Raw genomic sequence first — 26,805 nt, 5'->3', positions numbered from 1 at the left:
AAAGGGCAAGGATGCAAACTGGAAGTGTTGTTGCAGGACATGGAACCTCAAGTATCTTCTGTGCTCTAGTAAAATGGGGAATATGAAGGTAGGCCTCCGTCAAATCCAGAGAGGCCAGAAATTCCCCATGTGCTACCAAGGCACTGTTTCCATTCAGAATCAAGGAATCTTGAGGACCGCTTTGAGCTCCAGAATGGGTCTCCAATCTTCAGAGTCTCTCTTTGGCACAATGAAATATATTGAGTATCTGCCACAGCCAAAGTTGGACTTTGGAACATGCTCTATGCCCACTTTATCCAGCACTCTCTGTACAGTGGCTCTGACTTTGGCCACTGTCTGGTTTCCCTGCTTGAGAACCCAGAAAAAATTCTGGAAGAGGCTGATAAAACTCGAGGTTCTATTCATCTTGCAGAATATTCGGCACCCAGCGATCTGTGATGTCCACCCACTCCTCCAGAAATGCCGAGAGCCTCCCTCGAAACTGCAGAGGCTCGGCCAAGGGCCTGGTGCCATAACTGCTTCTTTGGGGTCGAAGTAGGGTGGACTCCCAGAGACTATAGTCACCTAGCTCCACCAAACCGTTGTTTGGTGCTCTGATAAGAACTCTGACCCAAGGAACTTCTAGTGAACCACTGATTTTGCCTGAAGAGACAAAAACTAGAATGCCTCAGCCCACTAGATGACAGAGGCCTCTGTTCGGCAAGGATTTAGGTTTATGATTCTGCATACTAGTCATAAGATCATCCAGACCCTTACTGAACAATAATTGCCCCTTAAAGGGCAGTTTACTAAGGATTGCCTTAGAAAAAGAATCACCAAACCACTGTCTGATCCACAACATCCTGGCACGTGGAGAAAGAGTAAGCCGACAACTTGCTCACCACTCTGAATAAAAGTCACACAGGGCATCAGCCATGAGGTCCACTCCGGAAATCAAAAATGGAAGATCCTTAAGCATGATGGTTATCAGGGTCATGATGCAGCCTAGTGACAAAGGATGCCCCAATCTCAAATGATCTCAAATCTGAGGCCATGGAATCAAAAAGGCTCTAGTGACAAAGGATGCACCAACAGCTGAGCTCAAATCTGAGGCCATGGAATCAAAAAGCGTTTTCAGCACAACATCGATCCTGTGGTCTTATGTGTCCTTCAATACCACATAGTCTTCACTAGGAAGAGAAGTGTGCTTTATGACCTGTGCCACCAAGGAATCCATCTTTGGAGAAACTAAACACTAATTAAAGGTCTCTGCTATCCAATATAGCTTGTCCATGGCCTTGGCCACTCTCAGAGGACTCTCCAGCACTTCCCAGTGATCCGTGAGCATCTATGCAATGTCCAGGTCATCTACAGTAATATACCATATACCCAGCATGTGGCTTCATACTACTAAGAGAGTACTGTAATGTCAAGGACTGGGTAGCCTCCAATTTCAATTCCTGAAGGGTTTCTAAAATAATTTCTATCAATGCAGAGTTCTGAATAGTCTCCGCACAGAGGGGTCCTCTCCAAGATCCGGAGTATCTCCCAGATTCTGGTCCTGGAGATCTATGACTACAGCCAAATCTCCCACTGTGGAAGTACCTGCCTGAGAAAGCAAGGACATGAGGATATCATCCAAGTCAACTGTTGGCGGATTGTCCCTGACTGCATATGGCCCTGCTGCTGGGGACCTGCATCCTGAAAGAAGGGGGCCCCCGACGCCAACAGAGATAGGAGGATTTGGCAAATTTTTATTGGCTAGATAAGCCTGAAACAGCATATTAATACATTCTAGGGGAAAACATTGTCCCTGATGGGCAGCCACCTCCTCCGAGCCCTTCTTGGAGCTTTTGTGGGCTTTAGGCAGGTAATTGCAGCTGCATTTCACCAGGGACACATTTGCTGTGCCCCCAACCCAATTTTGGACTTTTTGGCAGGTCCTCAGATGGACTGAGTGGTAGAAACCCCAAAGAGGCAAGGGGTCCTAAAGCCAAGGTTGCTTCCCCCTTCACACGCCGCATGGCACATGGAATGCAGATGCTTGCCTTACAGCCATCCAATGCAAATGGGTCATGAATCTGAGGTGTCTTGCTTTGAGGAGTCCATCTGACCTGTTATCTTGCAAAAAACGAAGGGTTTGAGGCAGATAAAAGCTTTTAATTCAAATCTGGAAAATCCATGATGGCTGCAGCAGGAGTGATTTTGATAATAAAACAGCCCACGATTAATAACGCATAAATTTTAGGATTTATGGGGTGGGGGAGACCTAGGGCTAACTCCCAAACTTCTTAAAATCCAAACCTGGAAACCCCCCCAAATTAATCTCACAGACTGTCAGCCTGTTACTCACTCTGTGTATTGCTGTGTGCTGGGAGCTGAAAGATAGAAGCAGGTACTGCTTACAGGGAGATCATCTGCCTCAAGAAGCCTTGGACCCTGAACTGTTGGTCTTTCTGACTGCCTCAAGGGCCCAATGCCTCGGTCAGAGACCTCCACCTCACCCAGAAACACTGTGCAGATGAAGGGGTAGAGGTACGCAAGTTGACCCCGATCCAGGACACTCTGCCATGGAGCCATGCAGCCTGCACTCCAACCCACTAATGGACAAACCTGGGGTGAACAATGCTCTCAAGGGCACGGTCCCTGAGCCCCAATCTGTGAATGCAGGCTTTCCAGATGGGTGCACTACAAAGCAGCCACCCCCCTGGAAAAAGACTTTGCCAGTAAAGTCTGCAATCTCCCACAGCCAGAGCTGACCCTATTGAGAACCTCTGCAGCACGCAAAAATACTTACATTACAGGGGAACAAAAAAAAAAAGACACGAGCAGAACCACCTGATCTACCGTGCGTTAACCCTCAGGGGGGGGGGAGAGTGTGGCACAGTGGTTAAAGCTACAGCCTCAGCACCCTGAGTTTGTGGGTTCAAACCCACACTGCTCCTTCTGACCCTGGAAAAGTCACTTAATCCCCTTGTGACCCTGGAAAAGTCACTTAATCCCCCCCTCCCTGAAATAGCTAAGAAGAAAAAATTTAAATTGAGTCAGGCTGGGCAGACTGGATGGACCATTCGGGTCTTTATCTGCCGTCATCTACTATGTTCACTGCCCCAGATACATTAGATTATAAGCCCACTGGGACATACAGGGAAAAGTACTTGAATAAATTCATGTAAACCATTCTGAGCTCCCCGGGAGAATGGTATAGAAAATTAATTGAATGAAATAAATAACTCCGTCCTTTACAAAGCCGAACTAGAATTTTTATTGCCAGCCATGGCGGTAACAGTTCAGATGCTCATAGGAATTCTATGAGCATCAGAGCTGTTACCGCCACGGCCAGCGCTAAAAACATTAGTGCGGCTTCGTAAAGGAGGGAATACATACCCCTTTAACAAAATCATGGAAGATGTTTTTAGCACAGACCAGTGCTCTGAATGCTTTGCGTTGTTCCCGATGCTCTTAGGACCTCTAAGTGTCGGGAGCAGCGCAGTGCATTCAGCATGCCAGCCTGTGCTAAAATCCGCTTTTGTGGTTTTGTAAAAAGGGGTGGGGGGGGTAAATAAATAAATAAATCCTACTGGCTCGCTTGTAGAAAGACAACTGGAAGTCAGAGGGCAGTCCTGAGGTAAGAGAGGAGGATCAAAAATATGTAAATGAAGCTTCCTACAAGAGATCTCATGAGATGGGACCGACTACCCAAATTCAGGAATAGAGTGGGATTATACAAAGAATTTACATTTCTATCATATCATCCCTGTTCCTCCTGGATTTTTAAATAATTAGAGATTTTCATAGGATGTAGGACTTCAACTTTGCCATTAATTTGCTTTATTTTAAATTTTCCTCAGGAGTGTACATTACATGCATTTGCATGGGGTTCTCATAAAAAGCGGCACAATAGTGTCCCAGTTTTAAGATATTCATAGTTATCATAGCATTATTAAAACTTTGAGCAACAAAAATTGAACAAAAGCAAATCTAAGCAATTTCATTAGTCAGCCAAATCACATAAAAGTATTGTCTTGTTTGTCTTACTTTAGGAAAAGGAGCCTTCAGACAGATGATATTTGCTTTAGGATCTGCATAGTAGTGCTGCCCGATTCTAATCAATTCAGTTTCTAAAAAAAAATTGGACTCACCGATTCAGCGAGTCCTGACTCACCTCTGGGCCTCCTAAAGAAGCAGCAGCGGTTGGGATGACCAGCTTAGCACATGTGCAATGAACAGGCTTCTCCTAGACTGCCCCGCCGGTGCTTTCCCTCTGCAGCGTCACTGATGACACAGCAGAGGGAAGCCCGCGCTACTTCTACCAAGCCGGTCACCGCCACCACTACTTTAGGAGGCCCAAAGTGGGGAGGGGTCGGTCAGGAGGTGCAAGCTGCTGCACAGGAGAATTGGAAGGAGGAAAGCATGCATGGAGAACAGAGAGGGAGAAATGTTGTACATGATAATGAAAGGGAATAGAGAGGTTAGCGAGAGAGGAGATCGTATAGAGGAGAAGGTACAGAGATGGAAGATGGATGGTGAGCATGGAGAAAGAAGAAAGTATCAAATGGGCAGGAGACCCTGGCGAGAGTGTTAACAGAAGACCAACATGAGTTGAATAATAAAATGACCAGACAACAAAAAGGTAGGAAAAAAAAAAATAATTTTCTATTTTGTGATTACAATATGTCCAATTTGAAATGTGTATCCTGCCAGAGCTGGTGTTAGACAGCGAGCATGAGCTAGGGCTTAACAGAGAGAGGAAAAGTCTTTTTTGTTTACTCTACAGCGCCGGCATGGGGCTGGAGAGGGCAGAAGGAGACGGTGTGGGTTAAGAGGCTACATAATAAATCCACCAGGATGTTTGGGAAAAAAAAAAAAACAAAACCCACCCTATTGGGCAGGAAAACTGAATCAAATTGAAATTTTTTTTCCCTGAAATCGGGCAGCACTACTGCACAGCCCTGCCATGACTACATATGAAGCAGAAAAGAATAAGGAGCAAAGTGTAAAATCCTCTTCTGCTTGCATCCTTGCACAAAGTATGTAAAATTATTTGCTCCTGCCCTTACCTCTAGAAAAGTTTAATGGCAATTTTTTATTTTATTTTTTTTTAATTTACAAAACCTCAACTATAAGCATTTTGATTTTGCATCAGCTTAGAAAGACAGAGAAAAAAAATGAAGTTCATCACTCCAACCTACCTGTGTTTTTGTGACCCTTGAGCACGTAGAGTGGATTTGGGTTGTCAAGTGTGAAGACACAAATGTTGTTGTCATTGCCTCCTGTGGCAACCAGCCCCCTAGGGTAGTTATCACTCGCAGGTATGATACATACAGATGATACAAAACCAGAGTGGCCAAGCATACAGTGCATTTCCACAAACCCTCTGTGAGGACTAAACACAAAGATAGTATGGGGATAACTTTTCAAGCAATTTCCATGGGGAAAACAGTTTAAACGGGGACACATCACCCTTTACAAAAACTACCCAGTCTACTTGTGCTTAAACTTCTATGAATACACCATGTAAAGTTTATCCAAACTGAGCAAGGCATTCCTGGAAACAAGGTTTGGACATATGTACATACTTTATAAAAGAGGCAGCCAAGTAAGTAAATGGACACAGACTGGGAAATGTGTGTCCAAGAACAGATGGAAGTGCACGTATACTTAAAAAGAGAAAATATGTACATACTTTTCCTTAGAAATCTAGTTTAACTTATGTATATATTTGCCACTTGCCACACATATTACATTTGTATTTATGGATCGTTAATATGCCCCAGAATTTAGAATAGACTGGTCATATCCAGGTTTTATATTATTTCATTAGGGATCATGAAATAGATATCTTGGTTTGTGTTCATGTAGTATGCATATGATTACGGTATATTACTGTAAATTAGAGAATGACACGGGAACAAATTTTTCCCCGTCCCCGCAGGAACTCAGTTTCCCCGTCCTGTCCCCATGAGTTTTGTCCCTGTCCCATTCCTGTAAGCTTTGCCTTAACCGCATAAGCCTCAAACACTTATGATTTTAAAGTTCTTGAGGCTTGTGCAGATGAGGACAGAGCTTGCAAGAATGGGGCAGGGACAGGAATAGAACCCACCAGGACAGGATGGGAAAATGAGTTCCCATAGGGATGGGGAAAAATTTGTCTCCGTGTCATTCTCTATTGTAGATGACCTGCTACAAAATTATCCTGTAAAAGGATATTTTAAAAAAATTTTCATACCTAGAGGCCTTTATATACACAAGTATTTTATAATATCGCATAGGGGGTATACAAACTTATAAGCATGTACATTGACAAACAGAACATCTTATAAATACACACATCGGTCCAGATTCTGTATAGGACGCCCAGGAGAGGTGTCCTATACAGAATCGGTCCTACACTAAACCCCGATTCTGTAACCGGCGTCCATGGTACAGACGCCGGTTAGAGAATCGGGTTAAATTAGACACAGTCGCTACACTTATCGCTGCAAGGGATCTCTCCCTGCTGTAATAAGTATAGCAGCCACGGCCGCCTGTCCCATCACCGACAGGAGGATGCTCAACTCCTCCTGTTGGAACCCTGGACCCCCCTCCCCCCCAAACTCGTAATCACCGACAGGAGGATACCCAACTCCTCCTGTCGGAACCCCGAACCCCCCTCCCCACCAAACTCATAATCACCGACAGGAGGATGCCAAACTCCTCCTGCCGGAAAGCCCGACGACCCCCCTGCCCCAACTAATCTCCCTCCCCCAACTAGCCTTTCAATGTTGGTCGGCTGGACGGGTCTTGCTGCCGTCCAGCCAACAGGCCCGCCTTGTAGAAATGAGATGGGCCCGCCCCTTCCCGGCCCATCCCCGATAAATCTAAGGCTAACTGAAGCATTATCCCAGGACAACATTAAGGTCAATGCAAGATGGCAGACTAGTACTCCCGTCAGCAAAGTGTCAAATGGGAATTTACTAGAAATAAAGCTTTTTATTTCATTAGCCCCCAGTTATGGAATCATCTACCACAGGACATTAGATTAGAAGTAACCACACAGTCAGTCAAGACTAGACTGAAGACATTCTATTTTGAGGGATCATTTGGGAAGGACAGTTTGTCATCAGAAACCCAAAATTGGTTCAATTATTATTATTTTCTCTATCTAGTGCTTTCCTATCTCTTATGGAGTTCCTTTCATATATTATTTGTATTATAATATAAACCGCTTAGGTCTGCAATATGCTGATGCGGTATAATAAATGCTAATAAAACATAAACATTCACTTTATAAGCTTTTTTGTAGTTCCAGATCCTCTCCCCCAATGTTACTTTAAGGGCTTGAAGGTGCAAACTTGGAGCAGTTTAAATTCTAAACTAAAGAGGTGAATGCACTATATCAGCTGTGTTTTCCCAGCAAAATCATTGCCCATCTTCCAAAACTTGCATAGCTAGCAGGTTTCCCCGAAAATAAGACCTACCCTGAAAATAAGCCCTAGCATGATTTTCGGGGTAGGTCTTAATATAAGCTCTACCCCCGAAAATAAGCCCTAGTCGTAGGCAATCATGCTTCCCCCCCGTCCTTCCCCCTAAAACCAAACCCCCACTGACCCTCCATCTCTCCCTCCTAACTGATCCTGCCGACCGTGACCATAAATACCTTCCGGCAAAGAAGCATTGGGCCAGCAGCACTCAAAGGCTGCTTCACGGCCTTCTCGCTGGGGCCTTCTGTGTGCCGCGTTACTGATGATGCTCCTCTGCTGGAAGGTATTTATGGTTGCGGTCGGCAGGGACCAAATGAATATAAGACACTGTCTTATTTTCGGGGAACCACGGTACTTATTTTCCCCTGGTATTAGGTAACAGTTAGAATTACAACTGCAAATAGCACAGAAAGGGCAGTGTGACTACATAGCTCCAAATTCAAAGCCTATAGGCTGAGATACTCTTAACTTTCCTCCCCCCCCCCTTCTCCTCTCTGTTTCATGAAAGAGATACAGACTTGAAAGGACAAACATGACTAGACTTGTATGGATACAATAGAGAAAACAAGAAATAACTTCTTAAGCTGGTTCATTTTAAATAGTGAATATACCATTTGATCAAGCTTTGGGTTTTCCTTCTCATTTTTGTAGTTTTATTTCTATAAACTTACTATCTACACTCACAAAACAGTATCCTCACAGGTTTATCTTCAGCATTACTCAACAGCCAAACTTCATCCCAGCAGAGCTGGAGTTAACCACCCCATACTACAGGCCAAAATAACTTTTTTTCCAGTTTTGGCTAAAAATCAAAACTGCAACTAAAATTCATAGTAAAATAATAAATGTCAGGAGAAAAAGACCTGTATGGCCCATTCAGCCTGCCCAATAAGGTGGCCAGAGTTGAATCTAACACATTGCACAGGCTCCACTTCTTTGGTAATCACATCTCTCCTTGTTAATTTTGGGGTAGACACAATAGAAGTCTGACCAGCACTGATCCTACTTCTCAACTACTAAAAAGTTGTTGTCGAAGCCCAGCTTTAAGCCTAATATGTTTTTGCCATTTGCAGGACCCAGATCGTAAAGCTCTGCCTGGCATTAGGCTTACTTCCCAGCCTCTGAAGCTGCTGTCAAAGTTCACTCCGGTTATGAAGTCATTTAAGTTCTGTTTTAATTGAATGCCATCCTTTTTCTATATAGTGCTGCTCTGAATATACCATGCATTCTTGAATTCAGTCATTTTTGTTGTCACAACCTCCCATAAAAGGGCATTCTAGGACCTACTACCCTTTCTGTAAAAATAAAAAACAAAACAAAAAACACAAACCAACCCATAAGTATTTTATGACATTTCTCCTAAGTCTCCCACTCTATAACAAACTCATGACATTTAATTTCACTGTTTCCCTTTCCCTGAAGCTTTTAAATCTTTAAACATTTATATCATATCCTCCCCATCTCTACTATTCTCTAAGACATGGGCAAACTACGGCCCGCAGGCCATATCCAGCCCGCTGACCATCTGAACCCTGCCGACCGCAAACCCTACATACCGCCCTCCAGAGCAGCGTCGGGCCAGTAGCATTCTAAATAGGCTGCTTCGCGGCTTTCTCTTGTCGGGGAATTCCCTCTGCCACATCACTGACAGTGGAGTGCTGCAGGGCTCAGTACTGGGACTAGCGTTTAACATATTTATAAAAATGATCTAAAAACTGGAACTACTAGTGAGATGGTTAAATTTGCAGAGGACACAAAAATATTCAGTCATCAAAAATAAACACACTGAAATATTGCAAGATCTTAGAAATTGGAAGGCTGAGCATCCAAATGGCAGTTGAAATTTAGTGGGGACAAATGCAAAGTGATGCACGTTGGGAAGAATAATCCAAATCACAACTACCTGATGCTTATGTTCACCTAAGAAAAAGATCTGGGTGTCATTGTAGACACTACACTATGGGGCTCATAATCGAAACGAAAACACATCTAAAAACCTGCTTAAATTGGCACTTGGATGATCAAAGACAGGTTGTCCAAGTGTCGATAATCGACACGGGTTTTAGACGTATCTAAAAGCAGCTTACGCCTTTTCAGTGCCACTGTGCGCCCAGAGTGAAAAGGGGCGTTTTTCCAGGAGTGGTTAGAGCAGGAGGTGGGCAGGATATGGGCTGACCTAGACTTAGTTGTCCTGCAGCGATAATCGAAAATGTAACGAGACTGCCTAAACAGAACTTATACATTGTGACTCAGGCGATCTAAAAACATAAGTGCCCAGAAGGTAGGTATCCAAAGTGACCACATAACCACTGCAGACACAAAGTAGAGACCCCACACACATGCCTCTAGTTTTCACTGACCCACCTCCTCCCACCACACCCCAATACAAATCAGAATAAAAACGTACATATCTGCCTCCAGAACATCAGCACCTGGCATAGAAAAGCCTAGTGAGGTGGCTTAAGTAGCCTGGGGTGGGCTAGGGAACTATAGAGAAGAGGACCTGGGCCCATAAGCCACTCTTAACCACTGCATTTATGGTGAACATGTGCACCCACCAAAACCCTACTGTATTGCCATATAGGTGCCACCTGCAGCCATAAGGGCTATTGGGGTGGTAGACAGGTAGGTATAGTAGGTTTTGGGAGTGTTTTGGGGTGCTCACCTTAAGGATGAGCCCCCACCCAAAATATAAGATTTTGGAGGGGTAATGTTGAAGCAAACAAGCCCCAATGATATAATGTGGTGACCTTACACTCCGCCTGGTCCTGGATTCAATAGGAAGTGAAATCAATGACAAGGACAGTCAAGAGTGATTGCATAAAGAATATCTTGTGTAGAAATAGGCTTAATATTACAGAAAAACAATGTTTAGAAAGGTACATCAAGGATATGCTAGTTTACAGATGTACAGAAAGAAATAGGAATAAGCTTTACAATACATTAATGTGTGTCTGTGAGACGATAGTTGATGAGCCAGAGTAAAGAGAAAAAAAAAGGATTTCATCTCATATTTATATTATTGGACACAATTTGGACAAGTTGTGGGGAATGGCAACTTCGTACACAATTTTGACAGATTGAGGAAGTAATCATATAGCACAAATCAATTGGAATTATAACAAGAACATGCTGGAAGCTGAATGATTTGAGTGACGTGGAAACTTCAAGTATTTTTCTACCGATAGGTGGACTTGCACAAGTTTTATGTTAGATTGACTGTATGAATTGGAGGGTTCTGTATATTATTAAATGAATGGTATGTGTTTAATTAGGTGATTATATGATAATATTGATAAATTATATAATAAAAGGTTATATTTTAAATCTATAAAGTGAATAGTTTTTTCATGGTGTGTATTATCTAATCAATTGAAGATTAGCTAAACTATTGAATAGAATTGATAAGTCCTAGGGTTTATTGTATATTTATAAGTTTGAGACCTGTTCTAAAAATCTATTGATGTTGAGTATCCCTATCTTTTGTAAAGTCTTTGAAACAATGGTAAATAAAGTGAGTGAGGCATGAGAGACTGGAGAAGAAAAGAGGGAGAAACTGTCCTTCATACACTGGAGTTACTGTTAATTTCCAGTATCACTCTGACAATGGTTTCTGATTAACCCTTACTATCTGTGCCAGACCTTACAGCTGGGGCTAGTGTATATTTTAAGTATAGACATTAACACATCTTAGCTCATCTTTAGAACCTCCAGTCTGTTCCAAGGTCTTTTGTTACTTTTAATCATTGATACTTTAGATGTAATTTTGAGGCTGTCTGCAGTCAGATAGTCAGATATAACTTATATGATCTCCCATAGGCTTTTGCTGACATTGGTAAAGCCAACAGAAAATGCTGACCACTAGCACTGTACAGCTGGGCTGACGCTCACCATGACCTAAGGGAAATGTTTATGTGGCACCCTTTTTATGAAGTTTTTTATGAAGTTCACAGCAGTGCCCTGTAAGGTGCCCACTACTCTGTTGCCATGTCTGGGTGGCCAGTCCATCACTTTGCTGACCCCTCCCACTTCCAAAAGGTCTTTTTCTAGGTGTTTTAGACTTGAATGATATTTTTAGATGCGAATGTGGTATAAAGATAAGACGACAGTGGTCTGGATGATCAAACGGCTGGACATGGAATTAGACAATTCTTTAAAAATATATATATATATTGGATGTATTTTTTGAGAATGGACTTTAGACACTGCCAACTTTGGACAACTAGCGCCTTAGGCTCAAAACGAACTAAGATGTATTTTTTTTATTTTGCCCCTCCACATCTTCTGCCATGTGCAGTGGCGGCAGACAAAAAAAGCAAACAGGATGCCAGGAATTAGAAAGGGTTGGTAAATAAGATCAAGAATACTATCACTCCATGGTGCGACATCACCTTGAGCACTACATTCAATTCTGATCACTGTTCATTAAAAAAATATAGTTGAATTAGAAAAGGTTTAAAGAAGAGCAACCAAAATGATAGAGGGGATGGAACTCCTCTCGTATGAAGAAAGGCTAAAAGAGATTAGGGCTCTTTAGCTTGGAAAAGAGAGGGCTGAGGTCTACGAAATACTGAGTGGTGTAAAACAGGTAAAATGAATAGATTTTTCACTCTTCCAAAAGTACAAAGACCGGGACACTCGATGAAATTACAGTACACAGAAGTACTTTTAAAACAAATAGGAGAAAATATTTTTTTCACTCAAAGAATAGTTAAGCTCTGGTACTCCACATCACCCCCTCTCCTTTTCTTGGGGAGTCATTCGGTTCACTCCCCTACAGCAGGGTTCTTCAACCTTTTTACACCTGTGGACCGGCAAAAATAAAAGAATTATTTTGTGGACTGGCATCGGTCCGCAGACCGGCAGTTGAAGAACACAGTTTTGGGCCTGATGCATATGCCAGCCCTGTGGACCGGCAGGAAATTTTTGTGGACTGGCACTGGTCCATGGACCAGTGGTTGAAGAACACTGCCCTACAGGATTACATTTAAGATTCTCAGATTGTTTTTCCAAATTCTTAAGTCTTAGCAACCTGTCAGTTTTATATCCTTTCACCATATGTACTTACTCATATTTTGCACTCAAGTAGAAAAGCAACTCATGAGGATTACTTCAGTTGGACTTTACCAGGTAAACAGACTTTTACTTCCTGGCCCACTTGTGGCATTTGTTACCCAATACATTTGGCTAAAAATATTAGACAGGAAATTCAAAACTAATTTTAAGATGCACCTTTTTTTTTTTTTAACTTTGGCATTTGTTCTTTAATGTATTTGTTGCTGGCGGGATAAGGAAAGAGGTGTCCTGAACCATGGCTTCACCTCTCTCCTCTCTTTTAATAAATTGTAGTTACTGATGTGTATTGTAAATTGTTCTTCTGTATCTGCAAAGGGCAATGCAGTATAGCAAATTGGGAAACAACAAAAAAAAAAAGAGAGAGAGAGAGAGAGAATCTAGCTCCCCAGGCCATTCCTGTAGGAAAAAAAAAACCCCGAAAGCAGATAAAGCCCATCTATTATGTACTTTTAAAAAAGTTACAAAGGAACAAGGTACAAGAATGTTGTAGTAAGTTACAGGGGCGCATAACATTAGCGCACCCTGATGCTAACCCAAGCCCTATGTGACTAACTTTGAAGAAAGTTAAACACATCATACCATGAGACTTTGAATTATGACGTCATACTCACCTGCTGGGTGACCAGAGGCGCGCGGTCCGATCTCGGGAGACGGACACGAAAGACCCTTCCGGGAAGAGGCCACTCGCCAAGCCGCGCACATCCAACTCATGGCCAGAAAGCGTGCAACTCAGGCGGTAACCGCTCGCCATGGTAATACCACCACCAGCCCGACCCGCACGGCTGCGAGCTGGATTCAATTGCTCAGGATCCTGACACAGCAAACTCCCAGGAGCCGACACAGGAAACTGTCAACAGCTATAATGCTCCACCAACGGAAGTGAGGCACATCCCTTCCGCCGAAGTCGCTTTTTTTACCGTCATTCCTAAGCGCTATGCTATACGTTGCATTTCTTTTAACTAGATACGGCATACATACAACCACAATAACAAGTAATAGTACACATGGAATAAGGGAAGGTCTTAACCTGTCTGATGACTAACGCAAATCTTTCCCTGCCGTCAAACACAACCAGTTAGAAAACGTTTTTCTCATTTAATGCCTGAGAAATAATAAAGGTTTATGAAGACTCGCTACATCGGTTATTTGAAGGTCCTGAGTAAAGGCATCCGGAAATACTATCAATAAAGATTATTTTAAAAATCTCAAAAATGGGAGAAGTAAAAATAAAAGCGTCCCCCGGTTCCTGTCTCGCGAGAGCGGCCGTTACTGTACAACGATCTCAACCATTGTTGCGGGATTGAAAGGGAAGAGACCTGCTTGGTTGCTAGGATACGGCGATAATAGGAAGTCAGTGAGGCGTGAGCACGCTTATTATTTTGTTTTGTTATAATAAATTTTATTGGAGAATTTTACAACAACGTACAACAAACGAGATCGTCTGAGTCAATACGTCAAGCACAGTCTCAAGCAGTATTCAAATCCAAGCTAAAAGCCCATTTTTTTTCGAGGCTGCATTCAACTCATCTCCCACTCATAGTAAGATAACTTATGTTCATCCTATCATTCTCTCTGCAAGACATTCCCCAACCCTACAGCATCTGTCTGTCCAAATTAGACTGTAAGCTCTTCTGAGCAGCCACCATCTATAGCATTTTAAATGTAAAGCACTGCATACACCTTTTCAGTGCTATAGAAATGATAAATACTGCCTCTGGCAGAGGATAAAAGTTTCATAAACAGGAGTCTGGCAAAACCCCATAGGGTTAGAGGGAAAGTTGGCTTTAAGTAGAGAATACATTCTACAAAATTTTTGCCCAAACCGCCTGTCTCTTCAGTTATTTTCCCAAACAGTAGTGACAGGTAAATACATAGACTGAGGACCAAGTAGCTGCTTTGCAGATTTCTTCAATAGATGCAGCAAAAATGAGAAGTACAAGGTCATGCATATAGGGAGAAGGAACCGGATGTTCACTTACAAAATGGGGGGATCAACGCTAGGGGTCAGTAAGCTGGAAAGAGACCTGGGAGTGATGGTAGACACGACATTGAAGGCATCGGCACAGTGCGCCACAGCCTCGAGGAAAGCAAACCAAATGTTAGGTATCATTAAGAAGGGTATCTCGACCAGAACGAAGGAAGTCATCCTGCCACTGTACCGGGCTATGGTGCGCCCGCATCTGAAATACTGTGTACAGTACTGGTCACCGTACCTCAAAAAGGACATGGCAATGCTTGAGGGAGTCCAGAGAAGAGCAACTAAACTGATTAAGGGTATGGAAAACCTTACATACACTGACAGACTGAAGAGGCTGGGGCTGTTCTCCCTGGAGAAGCGGAGACTCAGAGGAGATATGATAGAGACCTTCAAGATCCTGAGGGGCATCGAAAAGGTTGACATGGACAGATTTTTCAATTTGAAAGAAACCACAAGAACAAGGGGTCACTCGATGAAATTGAAGGGGGACAGGTTTAGAACAAACGCAAGGAAATTCTTTTTCACACAGAGGGTAGTGGACACATGGAACACCCTTCCTGAAGCCGTGATAGGAAATAGCACAGTACAGGGTTTCAAGGAAGACCTGGATAGGTTCCTGGAGGACAAAGGGATTGAGGGGTACAGATAAGAGCAGTGGAAGGTTTAGAGATAAGTGTAGAGGTAGGCATAAAATTAGTCAGGGACTGCTGCTCAGGCAATATGCCTGATGGGCCGCCGCGTGAGCGGACCGCTGGGCAGGATGGACCTCTGGTCTGCCCCGGCGGAGGCGACTACTTATGTACTTATGTACCTTTGCTAATACTTTTGTATATTCTGGTGCTAATTGTTGCAGTATTGCAGAGGTATGGAGAAAGAACTGACTGCCTGGGAAGGAAGGAACATAAGAATAGCCTTACTGGGTCAGACCAGTGGTTCTCACGGTGGCCAATCCAGGTCACTAGTACCTGGCCAAAACCCAAAGAGTAGCAATATTCCATGCTTCCAATCCTGGGCAAGCAGTTTTTCCCCCCCGTGTCTTTCTCAATAACAAGACTATGGACTTTTCCTCCAGGAAATTGTCCAAACCTTTCTTGAAACCAGATACGCTATCTGCTCCCTCTGGCAATGTGTTCTAGAGCTTCTGAGTGAAAAAATATTTCCTCCTATTGGTTTTAAAAGTATTTCACTGTAACTTTGAGTGTCCCCTAGTCCCTGTAATTTTTGACAGAATGAAAAATCGATCCACTTATACCCATTCTACTCCACTCAGGATTTTGTAGACTTCAATCATATCTCCCATTAGCTGTCTCTTTTCAAAGCTGAAAAACCCTAACTGTTTTAGTCTTTCTTCATACGAAAGGAGTTCCATCCCCTTTATCATCTTTGTCACTCTTCTTTGAACCTTTTCTAGCACCACTATATCTTTCTTGAGATAAGGAGACCAGAATTGAACGCAATACTCCAAATGAGATTGCACCATGGAGCGATACAGGGGCATTATAACATTCTTAGTCTTGTTAGCCATCCCTTTTTAAATAATTCCTTGCATCCTGTTTGCTTTTTTGGCCACCACTGCACATTGAGAGGAAGGTTTCATCGTATTGTCTGCAATGACACCCACATCCTTTTCTTGGGCGCTAAACCCCAAGGTAGACCCTAGCATCTGGTAACTGTGATTCGGGTTATTCTTCCCAATGTGCATCACTTTGCATATGTCCATATGTCCAGTCTTCCAATTTCCTAAGGTCTGCCTGCAATTTTTCACAATCTGCATGCATTTTAACAATTTTGAACAGTTTAGTGCCATCTGCAGATTTAATCACCTCACTTTTCCAATTTCCAGATCATTTATAAATAAGTTAAATAGCACCAGTCCCAGTACAGATCTGTGCTGCACTTCACTGTTTACTCTCCTTGAGAAAAATGACCATTTAACCCAGCAGTTTCAAACTCGCAGCCCACCAGGTACTATTTTGCAGCCTGCGATCTATACTAGGGCTGCCTGCTCTTTGTAGCATCTTCCGGCTTCCCCCCTGGCCTCTCATTCTTACCTTCAGATAATTACCACAGCCTGCAGAGAGGATCGCTGCTGCTGTAGTGATCCTTGCAGGCTGCCATCATCCTCAGCAACACATTCCCTCTGCCGCGATCCTGCCCCTGACGTCAGAGGAAGGGTGGGACTGCGGCAGAGGGAACGTGCTGTAGAGGCTGATGGCAGCCTGCAAGAATCGCTACAGCACCGGTGATCCTCTCTGCAGGCTGCGGTAATTAGCTGAAACTAAGACCGGGAGGCCAGGGGGAAGCTGGAGGATGCGGAAAATAAGGGCAGTACATGCAGGCCTGGGGGGGGGGGGCATGGTGTAGAAGTACACAGAGGGATGGAAGAGAGAAGGGGTACTGCTGGACAGGGGGGAGGTAAAAGGACCTGGCAGAAAGGGAGGGAAAGGAAAGGTGCTACACACTGGAGGGGAGGGTGAGTGGATTTCTTCTAAACAGGTTTGTGGCCATGGGAAGATAACTTGCTTGTCCAGGATGACACACCTATTATACTGGAAAGAAATAAAAGAGATCTGAAAGACACCTTCCAGCTCCTGAGCAGAAAGATAAAAATGAAGGGGGCAGCAATGCCCTCTGGAGAAGGATGAGTTGAAAACTTGAAACAGATTCCTTCTGCATGGCTCACGAGCGAGGGGAGAACATTAGGGTTACTATATGGCTCCAGAAAAAGGAGGATGGATTAATGCTTCCTTTGCTTTCAATGGATGCCTCAATCCATTCTTCTTTTTCTGGATTGATATGGTAAGCCCCAGAATGACACACCAATTGCACTAGAAAGTTAAAGGGTACAGAAAGATCTTGCATTTATAGATTCAAATACGGTACGTATAAACTTAAGTGTAATGCGGGAGTCTAGAAGAACTTTGCGCGCATATAATGCTCTTTAGCGCACACAAGGCCAATGACAAACTAAGGGCTCCTTTTAGGAAGCAGCGTTAGCTATTTAACGCGCGTAAAAGCGCGCGCTAAACTGCTGACTGCGCTAGACGCTAACGCCAGCAATGAGCTGGCGTTAGTTCTAGCTGTGTAGCGCGGGTTTTAGCGAGCACTAAAAAGCTGCGTGCGCTAAAACCGCTAACGCGGCTTCGTAAAAGGAGCCCCAAGATTCTGGATAAGAGCTCTCCTTCCTTAGAACTTCTGGGGACAAATAATTAATAATGGTAGTAGTGGTAGAGTCTTGTGCCCTTCCTCCAGACAGTTCCCAGACAACCCCAAGATATAAAGTCAATGAGATCGAAGCTAGCTTAGTAGATCAATCTCTCCAAGTACGTTGACACAGAAACCAGAAGGGTCAGATACTGAATAAACTACACAAACCCTACCAAATCTCTCCCTTTTTCTTTCGAACTTAACCCCTCGTCCTCTGACCAGCATCTCTCCTACATTCACATTCACAAGCTCCCGCCCCCACTGCGCTAGAAAAACGTGGACTCCTGCGTCCCGACCCCTGTGACGCAACTTATATCTCTTCGCAGCGTCCCGCCCCACCGCAAACAGGAAGACGCGTCAGAGTGGGCTGGGCGAAGGTGACCACAAAGAGAAGTTTGAAGGTAGGATGCAGGAGCGGAGAATTTGAGAGAACGAGGGAGAGATGCTGGATAGGGAGATGTTGGGGAGGAGAGTAAGAAAGATGCTAGACCGCGTCGGAGGGAGGAGCCTAGGGTGCGAGGGTAGTCACATGTGTGTGACTTGATAGGAGGTGGGGGGAGATCTGTGCTCATTTCCGGTCTTATCGCTATATACTGACTGTCACCTGAGCTGGGACCTGTAAAATTCTGAGCCCACAGGCAGCAGTTACAGCAAGAGTAGGAGAGCAAAATCTGTTAATGTTTTAGTCTCACTGTTTGGGTCTTTTCTTCTTCCTGTGGGCGGGTGCAATGTCTTTAAAATGGGTTCATTTTCATGTGTATACTTTAGCAATGCTGAGTCTCTCTCTCATAAGCAAGGGTACAGAGTTTGATTCCAGTCTCTTAATTTATTGTCGTCACTTAACTGTTTTTATGAAAAGATATAGCTAACATGGTGTATAGTAGATACAGTTTAATATAATTTTGTTAAAACAGTGAAATTATCATATAACTACAATCCTTGAGATAAACTTGGAGAAGGTAAATTGAACCTTAAAAATAGGCATTAATTTGGCCCCATATTGACTTCCAAAAACCACATATAAATATGAGAGAATGAATGCTGAATGTATGGTGTTTAGTAGTTCATTTAATAAAGTGTGGAGCCCATTGAATACATTTGTTACTTTGCAATAAGGGTCATGTATCTTTCCTTTTCTTAGATTTCCTTACACATCAAGGGTGGGTGGGTGGAGGGAGGGAAATGTATTTTCAGGATTTAAATTACTTAATTATAATATTGTAATCACATCATATGTCTTATTGTATTAATAATTGGGAGAAAGATGGGAGAAAATGATTGTTTTATGTATTACTTGTGTAGTTAATAGTATTTTATATTCAATTAATTGTATTGCACTATTTAAGTTTGAAAATCAATAAAGATAAAAAAAGAAATAAGGTTAATATTCTGGCAGATGAAGTTCAACGTTGAGAAATGTAAAGTATTGCATGTGGGAAGCAGAAACTTGAGGTACAACTATACGATGGGAGGGATGTTATTGAATGAGAGTACCCAAGAAAGGGACTAGGGGGTAATGGTGGACACGACAATGAAGCTGACGGCACAGTGCGCAGCGTCCGCTAAGAGAGCAAATAGAATGCTAGGTATAATCAAGAAGGGTATTACTACCAGAACGAAATAAGTTATCCTGCCGTTGTATCGGGCGATGGTGCGTCCGCATCTGGAGTACTGCGTCCAATATTGGTCGCCGTACCTTAAGAAGGATATGGCGATATTCGAGAGGGTTCAGAGGAGAGCGACACGTCTGATAAAAAGGATGGAAAACCTTTCATACGCTGAGAGATTGGAGAAACTGGGTCTCTTTTCCCTGGAGAAGAGGAGACTTAGAGGGGATATGATAGAGACTAACAAGATCATGAAGGGCATAGAGAGAGTAGAGAGGGACAGATTCTTCAAACTTTCAAAAAATAAAAGAACAAGAAGGCATTCGGAAAAGTTGAAAGGGGACAGATTCAAAACAAATGCTGGGAAGTTCTTTATCCAACGTGTGGTGGACACCTGGAATGCGCTTCCAGAGGGAGTAATAGGTGTTTAAGAAAGGATTGGACAATTTCCTGCTGGAAAAGGGTATAGAAGGGTATAGATAGAGGATTACTGCACAGGTCCTGGACCTGTTGGGCTGCCGCATGAGCGGGCTGCTGGGCATGATGGACCTCAGGTCTGACCCAGCGGAGGCATTGCTTATGATCTTAGAACAATTAACATAGAATGTATATTTCTACTATTATGTAAACACAGTAGGACAATTGTATAATAGAAATTGATCAATTGTACTCTGATGACATGTATCACATCATAATAAGCAGCATGAAAAGCAGATTAATATAACATATTTGATACTTATGATTTCAGTACAATACAATTGAAACACTTATATGCATAAATTGGAACATTCAGATAATATAGATATGGAAACATGATTGTACAATACAAATTGCACACCTAAATAGGCAACCATTAGAAAAATCAGTATAGAAAACAATGATCATATACTACTACTATTTATCATTTCTATAGCATTATCAGATGCATGCAGTGTGGCACATTAAATATGCAAGAGACACTTCAGTATGTTCAGAACTCCACTGCATGGCGGTATAGAAGAATAAAGTTATTATTATTATTCCATCAATTTTGCTATGCCCACATTACCCTTCTCCTCAAGTCACTTCATTGGCTCACTATCTGTTTCCATATACAGCTCAAACTCTTTTTACTTACCTACAAGTAAGTGTACTTGCTCTACAGCTCCTCAGTATCTCTTCTCTCTTCCCACATTCTCATCCCCCCCCCCCCACCGCCGCCGCACATTCTGCTCATCGGATAAATCTATCTTATCTGTTCCTTTCTCCTCTACAGTCAACTCTAGACTCCATCTCTTCTACCTTGCTGCAACGTATGTCTGGAGCAAACTGCCTGACTTGATACGTCAAGCTCTCTCTCTGGCAGTATTCAAATCCAGACTCAAAACCCACTTCTTTGAAGATGCTTTCAATTCCAAACTCCAATTCACCTTCTAAGAATCAATATCTGTCTTATCATTCCCTCTGTAAATCCCCTACCTGCTAACCACCAATATCTCATTCCCTCTATATTTCCCCCACCTGATCATTGTGCATCGATGCACCTTCTAGTCCAATTTGTCTGTCTTGACTAGATTGTAAGCTCTTTTGAGCAGGGACTGTCTCTTCTATGTTTTGATGTACAGTGCTGCGTATGTCTACTAGAAATGGTAAGTAGTAGTAGACAGTACCCACTTGTAAGAACTTACAATCTACCGTATTTTTCGCTCCATAAGATGCACTTTTTTCACACCCAATAGTGGGTGGAAATCTCAGTGTGTCTTATGAAGCAAAGGTACAAATTTTGGTACCCCGCTGCACCACCTTTTTAGACCCACCCGCTTGCTCCTGCTGATGTCACTACGGCACCACCTTTTTTAAAAAACACCCCCCTGCCCGTTGCCGCCGCCACTGCACCACCTTTTTTTTTTTTGTAAATTTTTATTAGTTTTCAATTATTAACAGTGCAATACAGTGAATTTAAACATAAACGAATCAAACAAAAGCACTTTAAATATACAAATATTTCAACAACAAACATTTTCACCCCCCCTCCCCTTGACTAATGAAAATAAAACCATATGTATAATTTCAATAAAATAGATATAATGAATAATAATTATAATGTTTTCCCATCTCCCTCCCACCCTGGATGTGTAAGGAGAACAAATAAAAAGAAAAGGTACATGACAACTATTTGACGCAATAAATGATGTCAATGGGTTCCACACCCTTTCAAATGCACTTAACCCATGCGTCTGGATTCGTCTGCTGCTGATGACAGGGAATGGCTGTTATAATTGACTCCTGTAGAACACTGATTTTAGGTTCCAGAGATCCCAGTCATTTGTTCAAAGTCATAGTTCTAAAATCAAAAGATTGTAAAGTCTTTGAAAAGTGTTCAGTGTAATCACATAATTAAGAAAGAGTTCTTTAACATGGTCTCATCCTCAGAAGGGTGATGGCGGCGTTCTGGAGAAACGCAAGCACAGTTCCGGTGAAAAGTTTCATAAATCTTCTAGCACTCCAAATCTGAGGCACATAGAGCGGCCCTTGCCTGGGGGGGGGAAGGAGGAAATACATCTTGCTTAGGATAATACAGCAGGAATAAATGTTCCAAGATCACATTTTACCAAAGAATATGCTTTCTTAGACCACAAAAAGAGCTGGGGGGGGAGGGTTAAAGCAGGCAAGTAAGAAGTTAATCAATCAATCATGCTGAAAAAAGGTACAATATAGGCTATAACATAATCTGCATTCTAAATTCTATTTAACACCTCATACAACAGCAATTTTCTTAAGATCCAGAAAGGATCTTAATTGCTCTGGTTGAAAGAAGACATATTTAACTTGAGCATATTTGACAATGCATTTACAAGGGTACACAAGCAAAAAAAAAAAGACACCCCCCAAAGCCCTAGTATTCTGTCGCATTGCTAAGAAAAGTTTCCTCTCTTCCTGGGTAACCTTAGTTACATCCAGGAATACCCATACCTTTTTTCCATATAACAGTTCTTTAGACACACGGAAGTAGAGTTTCATAAAAGAATAAATGTCCTGTTGGAAAATGAAAGAAGCCAAAAGTGTCATTCTAGGTATATAGTCAGATAGATTCCTCAAAAATGGCTGAGATATTATTTAAATCCAATTGTGGAAAAAGGGAAGGTAGAATACTTTATTTAAAGGAGGAATATTATCAGAGGAATACTTTAAAATTTCCATTAAATATTTCTTAAGCATATCATAAGCTGATATCCCGGGTACTTTAGGGAAATTTAAAATCCTAACATTCAGCCTTCGATTAAAGTTCTCTATGTGGTCAGGTTTTCGATGTAATATCACTGAGTCTTTAATTGTAGCATTTTTAAAGTTATGCAGGGATTTCACCTACAGATGGTCTGCACATGCACTGGGATCGTTATAGAGTGATCTGGGCAGGCAGATGGGGGCATTCCTCCGATTGCCCCCACCTGCATATTCAACTTTGAAGAATTCATCGGATCTACCCGGATCGGGCATGGATCGGTTCCGATTGGGCAGGTTTGTGAATCTATCCCTAACTGGTATCCAGGGAGCATGCTCCAGGAGCAGAGTAGGAGGGGCTCAATTTCTATTAACTGAAGTTCCTACATCCCTTGGCAGCAGGGGATGACTACTTCCTACCAATTCTACTCCACTCAGGATTTTGTAGACTTCAGTCATATCTCCCCCTCAGACGTCTCTTTTACAAGCTGAAGAGCCCTAACACCATGCTCTTCAATCTCTCCCTAAGTACGGGGAGAGTCCCCCTGGACTGGAAAACAGCTAACGTCGTTCCTCTGCACAAAAAGGGTTGCAGAGCAGAGGCTGCAAATTACAGACCAGTGAGTCTCACATCAATAGTGTGTAAACTCATGGAAACTCTACTTAAAGGTAAATTAGACACGATAATGGATGAAGGGAATCTAAGGGATCCCTGTCAACATGGATTCACCAGAGGCAGGTCATGCCAATCCAATCTTATAAGCTTCTTCGATTGGGTGACAGGAAAGCTAGACTCGGGAGAGTCTCTGGAAATAGTGTACTTGGATTTCAGTAAAGCTTTCGACAGTGTCCCACACCGTAGACTATTAAACAAGATGAAATCGATGGGTTTGGGTGAGAAACTAACTGCATGGGTCAGTGATTGGCTGAGTGGAAGACTTCAGAGGGTGGTGGTCAACGGCACCCTCTCTGAGACATCGGAGGTGACTAGCGGAGTGCCGCAGGGCTCAGTCCTGGGACCATCCCTTTTCAACATATTCATAAGGGACTTGACCCGGGGGCTTCAGGGTAAAGTAGCACTGTTCGCCGATGCCGCCAAACTGTGTAACATAGTAAGTGAAAGCAACCTCAAGGATAGTATGACACAAGATCTGATCACGTTGGAAAACTGGTCCTCGACATGGCAGGTAGGCTTCAACGCTAAAAAATGTAAGGTCATGCATCTCGGCAGCGGAAATCCATGCAGAACATACTCCTTGAATGGAGAAATGCTAGCTAGGACTTCAGAGGAACGGGACTTGGGGGTAATCATCAGTGCAGACATGAAGGCTGCCAAACAAGTAGAGAAGGCCTCATCAAAGGCAAGGCAAATGATGGGATGTATCAATAGAAGCTTCGTCAGCCGTAAACCTGAAGTCATAATGCCACTCTAAAGAACCATGGTGAGACCCCCATCTGGAATACTGTGTGCAATTCTGGAGGCCACATTACCGGAAAGATGTGCTTCGAGCTGAGTCGGTCCAGCGGATGGCCACTAGGATGGTCGCGGGGCTCAAGGGTCTCTCATACGAAGAAAGACTGGGCAAACTGCAGCTCTATACCCTAGAGGAGCGCAGGGAAAGGGGTGACATGATTGAGACATTTAAGTACATCACGGGTCGTGTCGAGGTGGAAAACGATATATTCTTTCCCAAGGGACCCTCGGTCACAAGGGGGCACCCGCTCAAACTCAGAGGAGGGAAATTTAGTGGTGACACCAGGAAGTATTTCTTCACAGAAAGGGTGGTAGATCACTGGAACAGACTTCCGGTGCAGGTGATCAAGGCCACCAGCGTGCTCGACTTTAAGAATAAATGGGACATTCACGTGGGATCCCTACGAGGGTCGAATTAAGGAACTAGGTCATTAGCATTCAGACTTAATGGGGTGGGTCAATAGAGTGGGCAGACTTGATGGGCTGTAGCCCTTTTCTGCCGTCATCTTTCTATGTTTCTATGTTTCTAACCTTTTTAGTCTTTCCTCATATGAGAGGAGTTCCATCCCCTTTATCTTGGTCGCTCTTCTTTGAACCTTTTCTAGCGTCACTATATCTTTCTTGAGATAAGGAGACCAGAATTGAACGCAATACTCCAGATGAGGTCGCACCATGGAGCGATCGATATAGGGGCATTAAGAACATAAGAAGTTGCCTCCGCTGGGTCAGACACGAGGTCCATCGTGCCCAGCAGTCCGCACCCGCGGCGGCCCATCAGGCCCATGACCTGTAATGTGATCCTTCTCTAATCCCTTTTATCCTTCTATCCATACTCTGTCTAAAACCTATCTCTACCTCTATCTGAATCCTTCAATCCTCCTATCGTTCAGGAATTTATCCAATCCTTCCTTGAACCCCCGTAGTGTACTCTGTCCTATCACAACCTCCGGAAGCGCATTCCAGGTGTCCACCACCCTCTGTGTAAAGAAGAACTTCCTAGCATTGGTTCTAAAATTATCCCCTTTCAGCTTCTCTAAGTACCCCCTGGTGCTTGTGGTTCCATTATAACATTCCTAGTTTTGTTAACCATCCCTTTTTTAATAATTACTAGCATCCCGTTTGATTTTATGGCTGCCGCCGCACATTGGCCAGAAGATTTTATCGTATTGTCTACGATGACACCCAGATCATTTTCTTGGGCACTAACCCCCAAGGTGGACCTTAGCATCTGGTAACTGTGATTTGGGCTATTCTTCCCAATGTGCATCACTTTGCCTTTGTCCACGTTAAATTTCATCTGCCACTTGGATGCCCAGTCTTTCAATTTCCTAAGGTCCGCCTGTAATTTTTCACAATCCGCATGAGTTTTAACAACTTTGAACAGCTTGTGATTGGTTTTGTTTTATTGTTTCTGTTATACATGCATAGATCTTTAGATAAATGGGTTTTAAATATTTTAAATAAAAAGGGGAAGTTGCTGCACTAGAGTACTATGGCTAGCAGGTGTGTAGACAGCAGGAAAGCCAACACTATGAAGCTAGTGAGGGGAAAGCTTATGTAAAAATAATTTTTAAGCAGTTTTAAAATTTCATAAGACATTTCAGGCCCAGTGCCCAAAGGGTGAGCATACAAGTTCAAGTTTATTAATATTTTGATCACAGGTATCTGGTTGGTTTAAAATAATAAAAAGTAAAAAATTTAAAATATTAAAGTTATGTATAACAAAAAAAAAAGTCTAAATAAAAATAGGGGGATTGAGATCAAAACAAAGACTTGATTGCAATGGGTATGGGACAAAAGGAAATAAAGGGGAAGGGAAAGTTTTTTTAATGACATTGTATAAATGAAAATAAGAGGAAGGGAAGTATAGGTGCCACAAACTTAAAGCAGAATTGCCGAGTAGAATCTAAAAGAATATGCAAGTTCAAAGGAGCAACCCTTAGTTTCTGAGATGAGTGTAATACTGAGAAAGTACGTATTGTGGGACAGGATCCCAGCTATGCCTACAAGCCCCTGTGAATGTGTGTCCCAGAGTTGAATAAGGCAGTGGAACACAGCTCTCAGTGCCTCCCAGAAATGCACACAGACTTCTCTGTTGTAACACAAAAGGAAAACTTTAATGGAAAATCCAAAACTCAAACAGGATGGTAAATATGGCATGAGCAAATAAGGATTCTATAAATCCAATTATATCTTATTGAACCCCCCCCAATAAAGTTTCAATAGTTCCACACACTTGAGCCATAAGCCATAGTCAAGTCCAAACTCAGCACACAGTCTCTTAAATACCAAGACTAAGCTTCCCAGCACAACCAATGCAGTGGATTGAGTCCAACATTCAAAAACAAACTCCAAAAACTTTTCTTCTGGCCACACTAGCTGGCCTATCAAGAACAGTTCATTCAAACAAATGTTTTTCCTTTTTTAAAGCACACACTCTGGCTCTGGCTGAAGCCCTGTTAGGTAGAGCCGAATTCATCAAACAAGCTGGGAGGAGATAGGCCCATACACCACTGGTGTTGCCGACCTCCCAAAAAGACGGGCACAGGTTTTATCCCTCACTCCCACAGCACACCTTAGCAGTGCATAGCTGCTCCAAAACAAAAAGGCAGCTTCTACTTCACAGTTCTTTGGGGTGGCTGGGCAAATCCCACAATGTCACTAGCACAAACACTCAACAGGCTTGAACCAAAAATATCACAATGAAAACTTTAGTGAAAGGAAAAATAAACTGTTTGGCTTAACAGCCTACTTACAATCCATCTGCGCCTCACTAAGGCTAGCAAAACACAGTTCTTTTGGAAATCCATTGTATAGATC

General features: G+C 42.8%; 2 protein-coding genes across 5 annotated transcripts in view; one reads left to right on the top strand and one right to left on the bottom strand.

Moving 5' to 3' along the window:
• Positions 1 to 13,788, bottom strand: part of PLAA (phospholipase A2 activating protein) — a 152,192-nt gene extending 138,404 nt beyond the window's left edge. Inside the window, exons 1-2 of the mRNA XM_033919326.1 lie at positions 13,130 to 13,788; positions 5,172 to 5,365 (exon numbers count right to left, since the gene is read on the bottom strand). Coding sequence (XP_033775217.1) covers positions 5,172 to 5,365; positions 13,130 to 13,269 — 334 coding nt within the window. The 5' untranslated portion in view covers positions 13,270 to 13,788. The remainder of the gene's footprint in view (positions 1 to 5,171; positions 5,366 to 13,129) is intronic.
• Positions 13,789 to 17,986: 4,198 nt separating this feature from the next.
• The window catches only part of CAAP1 (caspase activity and apoptosis inhibitor 1), a 142,909-nt gene continuing 134,090 nt past the window's right edge, over positions 17,987 to 26,805 (top strand). Inside the window, exon 1 of one of the 4 annotated variants that reach the window (XM_033919288.1) lies at positions 17,987 to 18,104. The gene's annotated coding sequence lies outside the window, so the exon portion shown is untranslated. Of the gene's footprint in view, positions 18,105 to 18,128; positions 18,176 to 18,257; positions 18,360 to 22,638; positions 22,809 to 26,805 lie in introns of those variants that run through there. The other 3 variants (XM_033919314.1, XM_033919295.1, XM_033919305.1) reach the window with 3 other exon arrangements.

The sequence above is a fragment of the Geotrypetes seraphini genome, chromosome 1 (genome assembly GCF_902459505.1).
Source record: "Geotrypetes seraphini chromosome 1, aGeoSer1.1, whole genome shotgun sequence".
NCBI lineage: Eukaryota > Metazoa > Chordata > Amphibia > Gymnophiona > Dermophiidae > Geotrypetes > Geotrypetes seraphini.
This window is presented reverse-complemented; position numbering and strand designations above follow the sequence as displayed.